We start from the raw sequence: 8,233 nt of genomic DNA, 5'->3' as shown, positions 1-8,233 counted from the left end.
AGTCATTTGGTTTAGAAATAAAAACTAGTGGGCCAGGCAGGGGGGCTCACACCTGCAATTGCAGCACTTTGGGAGGCCAAGGCAGGTGGATCATGAGGTCAGGAGGTCAAGACGATCCTGGGCAACATGGTGAGATCCCATCTCTACCAAAAATACAAAAATTAGCTGGTTGTGTCAGTGCTCGCCCATAGTCCCAGTTACTCAGGAGGCTGAGACAGGAGAAACATTTGAACCCAGGATGCGGAGTTTACAGTGAGCCGAGATTGCACCACTGTACTCCAGCCTGGGTGACAGAGGGAGACTCTGTCTCAATAAATAAATAAAATAAAATAAAAACTGGCTTCTCACAGTCTAACGTTATACATTATTTTCACGCTTAAAAGATTCCACAAATGTCAAGGTATATGGATTAATTATTGAATATAAAATTAGGGTTGATTCATGTAGATGTTATTTAAATGCTTACTTGAATTTAAAGTCCAGTGAAGAAATGAATGTAATAATTTGTAAACTAGTCACCTTGAATTAATGAAGATGCTATTGTTTTTACTTACAAACTGTAGAATTTTTAGATTTAAAAACATGCTAGCAAATACATTATGAGTGACAAGTTTTTACTAAATACATTTTCAACCTCAGGATATTTCACACACAAGATTCTAGAACATAAAATAAAATCCCAAATCATTATTCGAACACAATGAGCTACTATGCTAATTTTTATCAGGCTGTGCACATTGTTTATTTGCTTTGGGTTACAGAGTTTGCAAAAATATTGTTTGAATAGTATCTTTCAAATTATCTTTACAGTGATAAGCCATTATATGATAAAGACATGCCAATTTGCCCCTTTCTTCTTCCAAATGTGATACTAGGTCAGCAATTTTGAAACAATTCTGTAGACAATTTTCAAATTTGGCTAGTTCTTCGAACGTAAAATATGTTTAGATTTAATGTCCACTTCTGTATTCATGGGAAAATCATAAAATTTAAATATTGCTGTTTAGTTTTCAGCTTTACGTCAACCACTCATATACATTTATCCAACTATTTCATTCAAGGAAGATTATTTTTCCCTTTATGCTCAACTATGTTCTATTTGTTTGTTTGTTTCATTCATTATCTTTATTACAGCTTAAAACAGTTATTTTTGGAGGTTTCAAGATGGCGGTAGCTGAAGGGTTGACCGAGAGGCCGAGTTGAAGGCCCTTACCTAGTAAAAGAGGCCGGGAATCGCTCCCTCCCCGCTTCTCGCAGTCCTGGGAGCACAGCAGAAGTGTTTTTTTTTTTTTTTAATGAACAAGTAAACCATACAGATTGTCAACATGGGACGGAGATCTACATCATCCACCAAGAGTGGAAAATTTATGAACCCCACAGACCAAGCCCGAAAGGAAGCCCGGAAGAGAGAATTAAAGAAGAACAAAAAACAGCGCATGATGGTTTGAGCTGCAGTTTTAAAGATGAAGGATCCAAAACAGATTATCCAAGACATGGAGAAATTGGATGAAATGGAATTTAACCCAGTGCAACAGCCACAATTAAATGAGAAAGTACTGAAAGACAAGCGTAAAAAGCTGCGTGAAACCTTTGAACGTATTCTACGACTCTATGAAAAAGAGAATCCAGATATTTACAAAGAATTGAGAAAGCTAGAAGTAGAGTATGAGCAGAAGAGGGCTCAACTTAGCCAGTATTTTGATGCTGTCAAGAATGCTCAGCATGTGGAAGTGGAGAGTATTCCTTTGCCAGATATGCCACATGCTCCTTCCAACATTTTGATCCAGGACATTCCACTTCCTGGTGCCCAGCCACCCTCCATCCTAAAGAAAACCTCAGCCTATGGACCTCCAACTCGGGCAGTTTCTATCCTTCCTCTTCTTGGACATGGTGTTCCACGTTTACCCCCTGGCAGAAAACCTCCTGGCCCTCCTCCTGGTCCACCTCCTCCTCAAGTCGTGCAGATGTATGGCCGTAAAGTTGGTTTTGCCCTCGATCTTCCCCCTCGTAGGCGAGATGAAGACATGTTATATAGTCCTGAACTTGCCCAGCGAAGTCATGATGATGATATTTCTAGCACCAGTGAAGATGATGGCTATCCTGAGGACATGGATCAAGATAAGCATGATGACAGTACTGATGACAGTGACACTGACAAATCAGATGGAGAAAGTGAGGGGGATGAATTTGTGCATCGTAATGATGGTGAGAGAGACAACAATGAGGAAAAGAAGTCAGGTCTGAGTGTACGGTTTGCAGATATGCCTGGAAAATCAAGGAAGAAAAAGAAAAATATGAAGGAACTGACTCCTCTTCAAGCCATGATGCTTCGTATGGCAGGTCAAGAAATCCCTGAGGAGGGACGGGAAGTAGAGGAATTTTCAGAAGATGATGATGAAGATGATTCGGATGACTCCGAAGCAGAAAAGCAATCACAAAAACAACATAAAGAGGAATCCCATTCCGATGGCACATCCACTGCTTCTTCACAGCAGCAGGCTCCCCCGCAGTCTGTTCCTCCTTCTCAGATACAAGCACCTCCCATGCCAGGACCACCACCTCTTGGACCACCACCTGCTCCACCATTACGGCCTCCTGGGCCACCTACGGGCCTTCCTCCTGGTCCACCTCCCGGAGCTCCTCCATTCCTGAGACCACCTGGAATGCCAGGACTCCGAGGGCCTTTACCTCGACTTTTACCTCCAGGACCACCACCAGGCCGACCCCCTGGCCCTCCCCCAGGTCCACCTCCAGGTCTGCCTCCTGGTCCTCCTCCTCGGGGACCCCCACCAAGGCTACCTCCCCCTGCACCTCCAGGTATTCCTCCACCTCATCCTGGCATGATGCGCCCACCTTTGGTGCCTCCCCTTGGACCTGCCCCCCCTGGGCTTTTCCCACCAGCTCCCTTGCCTAACCCTGGGGTTTTAAGTGCCCCACCCAACTTGATTCAGCGACCCAAGGCGGATGATACGAGCGCAGCCACCATTGAGAAGAAAGCCACAGCAACCATCAGTGCCAAGCCACAGATCACTAATCCCAAGGCAGAGATTACTCGATTTGTGCCCACTGCACTGAGAGTACGTCGGGAGAATAAAGGGGCTACTGCTGCTCCCCAAAGAAAGTCAGAGGATGATTCTGCTGTTCCTCTTGCCAAAGCAGCACCCAAATCTGGTCCTTCTGTTCCTGTCTCAGTACAAACTAAGGATGATGTCTATGAGGCTTTCATGAAAGAGATGGAAGGGCTATTGTGACAGCTTTTGATGCCAGAACAGGCTTCTGTTTATAACAGTGGCCCATGGAGAAAGAGGCTCTTATTAAACTTAGATGAAAGAGCTGCTTCCATTGTCAGGGTATTTTCTAATTTCAGTTCAAGGAATATCCTAAAATTTAGCCTTGTCCAGAATTTACTGCACATAAAAGAGAGTATTTCATTCAGAATAGATCAGTTATTGAAGCAGTGCTGCTAACATCATTCCCTTTCACACCACCATTTTCATCCTGTTTCTTCACCAGTTCTTTGGAAATCTGTGATCAGAGGGATCTTAGTTGCTTATTTTGTTTTGACTCTCTTCTTGTGTGCTGTGGGCACTGGAGTAGAGATTTCTGACAAAAACAGTTTATTTCATCTTGCCTTTTGTGTTTGAGTTATTTTTAATATTTTCCTGTAAATATTTTGTAATATTTTACTTGTAATGAAATGGATCACAGTGTCATTTCCTAAGATAAGGCAGGATATGTGGGAAGAAAATGTACAATTCTTTGATTAAAATTATTTCCCACCGACCTAAACTTTGAGTGATTCATGGGAAAAATAAAAAATGTTCTACACCAAAAAAAAAAAAAAAAAAAAAAAAAAACAGTTATTTTTGTTTGTTTCTTGCACATTTCTTGGTTTTCTTTCCGTACTAGAATTTAAGTTCCCTGAGAAAAATCACCATATTTCTCTTTTTCAGAATTATATCTGCTGTGCTCAAAACAGAGCCAGGCACAGGGGCTCTAAAATATTTTTATGTAATGAAGGAACAAATAGATTGAAATTGTATAAATTTGCATTATAAAGAAAATTTTTATTTACTCAATATGATTTATTTATTCTGGTTTACTTAATTCCAAACCTATCTAAAAAGATGTGGAAATTGTTATACTTATCTTTTAAAGTTAATAATTGACTTTGCACTGATATTGTTACTACAAGGGTACTTAGTATAATGATTAGTTATCTTGTCAACCTGTAGCTTTGGGCTTATTTAAGAGTTGTGGCAAACTGAAGTTCAGAGAAGGAGTGTGCTAAGCAAGATCATAAAACACATTTCTGAAAGAACAAAGACTAGAACTCAGCTATCTTAATGTATGACATCTGTTAAATGCAAGCCTATTCTTTCTTTAACTTTTTATGATTTAGAGGTCATTGAATCTATTACAATTAGAACATTATTGAAAAGCTCAATGCATGTATGCTGACATTTTATTATGGAGAGATAGATTAATTTTTTATATCTCCAGAAAAACATTTAATATTTAAGACATATATCTATACCTGCGTTGATCAAGCCACGTCTTAAAACACATGCAATAGGCCGGGTACGGTAGCTCATGCCTATAATCCCAGCACTTTGGGAGGCCGAGGCGGGTGGATCACAAGGTCAAGAGATCGAGACCATCCTGGTCAACAAGGTGAAACCCCGTCTTTACTAAAAGTACAAAAATTAGCTGGGCATGGTGGTGCGCACCTGTAGTCCCAGCTACTCGGGAGGCTAAGGCAGGAGAATTGCTTGAACCCAGGAGGTGGAGGTTGCGGTTAGCAGAGATCGCGCCATTGCACTCCAGCCTGGGTAACAAGAGCGAAGCTCTGTCTCAAAAAACAACAACAACAAAAAATATGCAATTCTTTTTCTTTATAAAACATCTTATTTGTTGACTTCAAAGGCTAAAACATGGTCAACTGCATATTCAAATGTAATAACAATGGAGCAATATCCTGTGTTTTTTTTACTTTATGAACTGCAGCCCACCCATCTCCCAAGAATTGGAAAAAAATCGCTCAACCTCTTTTTAGTGACATCACAAATCATACACTATCACCATTATGTGGATGGCTCCAAAATTTGTGTATCTGGCACATAAACAACTGTCTTCTAACTATACTTAGTTTTCAAAACAGCTCTTAGCAACAGATACATGAAATTGTATGTTTAAATGTAGCTTTGAAAAAATTCAATAAAACTTGATATAACTTGATATCCTGATACTTTAAATTAACTACTACATTTTCCCTTTTTAATCTCCCAAAGAAACAAGCTCTAGTAACTTGCTACATCTTTCTCCTTCGTGACAATTATCTCTCCAGTTCTTCTGGCTCAAATTTTTAAATCACCTTGAATTCTCCTTTTCTCTGCATTTATTCTCCAAGTCTTGTAATTATTTCCATGGTGTGTTTTTTTCTTTCATCCATCCTTTCACTTCTACTATGACTAAGAAGAGTTTGGGACACAGTACATGAATGGCTTTAAGTTACAGCCTAAGCAGCTTAGGCTTCTTTTAAAGGAAGCTGGAAGCTAGTAATGGATTATAGTCAGAACGAGGCTGTCTAAGGCATGTGACTAGTACTATCACACAGGCCCTCATATTTATAAAGGTCCTGTACTTGAGTTTAATAATCTGTGGTTATAATCTTTAATTCTTAACAATTTTATCTTTGGAGTTTTTTTTATGTAAATGAACCTGGACCTGGATATTTCAAGCCTTTGTGTATGCATGATCCAGCCTCCCACAGCTTCTTCCTCTTACCAGTACAATTCCTTTAATGTTTAACCATTCATTATGTGGTCCAATAAGTCTGTATATGGGATGGGAGATGCCTAACTCAACTTCTTTATTCCTTGCTGAGGCATGGCATGTCATTACAATAATTGGTAAGTGGAAGAACTTGGTAGCCAGTGGGTCACACACAAATGCCCAGTTGCAGGATGGGATTTTTGTACCTTGAGTCTACTTATACCCAAGAAATCAGTAACTTGTATAGAAGGTAAAAAAAAAAAAAAAAAAATCATGTCAAATCCATAGACTGTGAAAGAAAAAAAGTCTTCATACTTTAGTACCCTAAATGTAATTTTTCTGCTTTTTGAACATTTTTAAAATGAAAGTCTAGCCAACAATATCCAACGTTTCATGGATTCAGAGCATCAGAAGTGTTAAAAGCATTTTTTATGCTCAATAGTTTTACCAATGTTAAGGCAAATCTTTAGAGAGGTTATGTGACATGTCTGAAAATATTTTAAAGTATGAAGGGCTGCTGAATTTTGTCAGAGGCCTTCTCTGCATCCGTTGAGATAATTATGTGGTTTTTGTTTTTGGTTCTGCTTATGTGATGTATTACATTTGTGGATTTGTGTATGTTGAACCAGCCTTGCATCCCAGGGATGAGGCCGACTTGTTTGTGGTGAGTAAGCTTTTTGATGTGATGTTGGATTCGGTTTACCAGCATAATTTCCTGGAGAATTATCCAAGTCATTGCCTGTATCAATACATTATTTTGTTGCTAATTAAGCAGTATTTAATGGTATGGATATATCACAGTTTCTTTAGCCATTCATTTGCTATAGGACATCTGGGTTGTTTCTTATTTTTTGCTTTATTGAATGAATTTGGTGTAAACATGTATGTAAAGATTTTCTCTTTCTTTCTTTTCTTTCTTTCTCTCCTACATATATATGTGTGTATGTATATATATATTTGAGATGGAGTTTTAGTCTGTCACCCAGCAGGCTGGAGTGCAGTGGCATATGATTTTTGAGTGAACATACAAATTTTCACTTATCTCGGATAAATACCAAGTTTCAATTGCTGGACAATATGGCAAATGTATGGTAAGTTCAAAACAACAATCACCAAACTCATTTTCAAGGTGATTGTACCGTTTTGCATTCCCGCCAACAATTTCCTAAGTCATATAATTACTCTGTAGTTTTGTTGGCATTTTGTATTGTCAATATTATTATTTTACAATTCTGATAGCTAATGAAGTTAAATATCTTTTCTTGAGGTTACTTCCCATTGGTTTATTCTCTTCAGCTTAATGTCTGTTTATACCTTTTGCTAGTTTTTATTTATTTTGTTTTGATTTTACTATTAACTTTTGAGATGTTTTGTTTATTGGTTTTTGAGATAGAGTCTTACTCTGTTGCTCAGGCTGTAGTATAGTGACACAATTTTAGCTCACTTCAGCCTTGAACTCCTGGGTTCTGGTGTTGCATTCACCTCAGCCTCCTGAGTACCTGTGACTATAGGCACGTGATACAACGCCTGGCTAATAATAGTACTTTTTTAAGAGCTGGGGTTTTGCGATTTTGTCCAGACTTTTTTTTTTTTTTTGAGATGGAATTTCGCTCTTGTTACCCAGGCTGGAGTGCAATGGCGCGATCTCGGCTCACCGCAACCTCCGCCTCCTGGGTTCAGGCAATTCTCCTGCCTCAGCCTCCTGAGTAGCTGGGATTACAGGTATGCGCCACCATGCCCAGCTAATTTTTTGTATCTTTAGTAGAGACAGAGTTTCACCATGTTGACCAGGATGGTCTCGATCTCTTGACCTGGTGATCTACCCACCTCAACCTCCCAAAGTGCTGGGATTACAGGCGTGAGCCACCGCGCCCGGTGTCAGACTTTTGTTGAACTCCTGACCTCAAATGATCTTTCCACCATGGCCTCCCAAAGTGCTGGGATTACAGATGTGAGCTACGATACCTGGCCAGGAGTTTTTTATGTATTCTAACCTATATTTGTTTGTTGAATATACATATTTCAAATAGGTTTTCACAGTTCAAGTCTTGTAATTTCATCCTCTTATAAAAGTCTTCCACAGTGCAAAAATTTTGAATTTTCCTGGGGTCCATTGTATTAATTTTTCCTGTTAACGAATTATGTGTTTGTGTTACATCTAAGAACTTTTTCCTTAGCAAAAGATCCTAAAGTTTTTCTGCTATGTCCTCTTCTAAGATATAGATTTACATTTTACCTTTACATCCATTATACATTTTGAGTTAAATTTTATTTAAGGTTGAAAGTTCAGGTGAAAGCTTATTTATTTATTTTGACTATTTGATTATGGATATCCAATTGCTTGTACCCAATCTAAGGGATACTATATTAAGTGTTTCACTATTAAATATGTTAGTTGTAGGTTTTTCATACATGACCTTTATCATGTTGAGAAAGTTGCCTTCTATTCTTACTTTGT

The 8,233-nt window shown here is 38.8% G+C and overlaps 1 protein-coding gene across 1 annotated transcript; it reads left to right on the top strand.

Moving 5' to 3' along the window:
* The first annotated feature begins 1,159 nt into the window (after positions 1 to 1,159).
* LOC105722990 (WW domain-binding protein 11-like) lies at positions 1,160 to 3,251 on the top strand. The gene has a single exon (XM_064360386.1). The coding sequence runs from the start codon at positions 1,464 to 1,466 to the stop codon at positions 3,249 to 3,251; it is 1,788 nt and encodes a 595-aa protein (XP_064216456.1). The 5' UTR covers positions 1,160 to 1,463.
* The last annotated feature ends 4,982 nt before the right edge of the window (positions 3,252 to 8,233 follow it).

This window comes from Aotus nancymaae, unplaced genomic scaffold (assembly GCF_030222135.1).
Source record: "Aotus nancymaae isolate 86718 unplaced genomic scaffold, 86718_ANA_hifiasm-v0.15.2.pri h1tg000004l, whole genome shotgun sequence".
In the NCBI taxonomy this organism is placed as follows: domain Eukaryota; kingdom Metazoa; phylum Chordata; class Mammalia; order Primates; family Aotidae; genus Aotus; species Aotus nancymaae.
The sequence above is the reverse complement of the archived record's forward strand: the minus strand, read 5'-3'. Positions and strand labels throughout refer to the sequence as shown.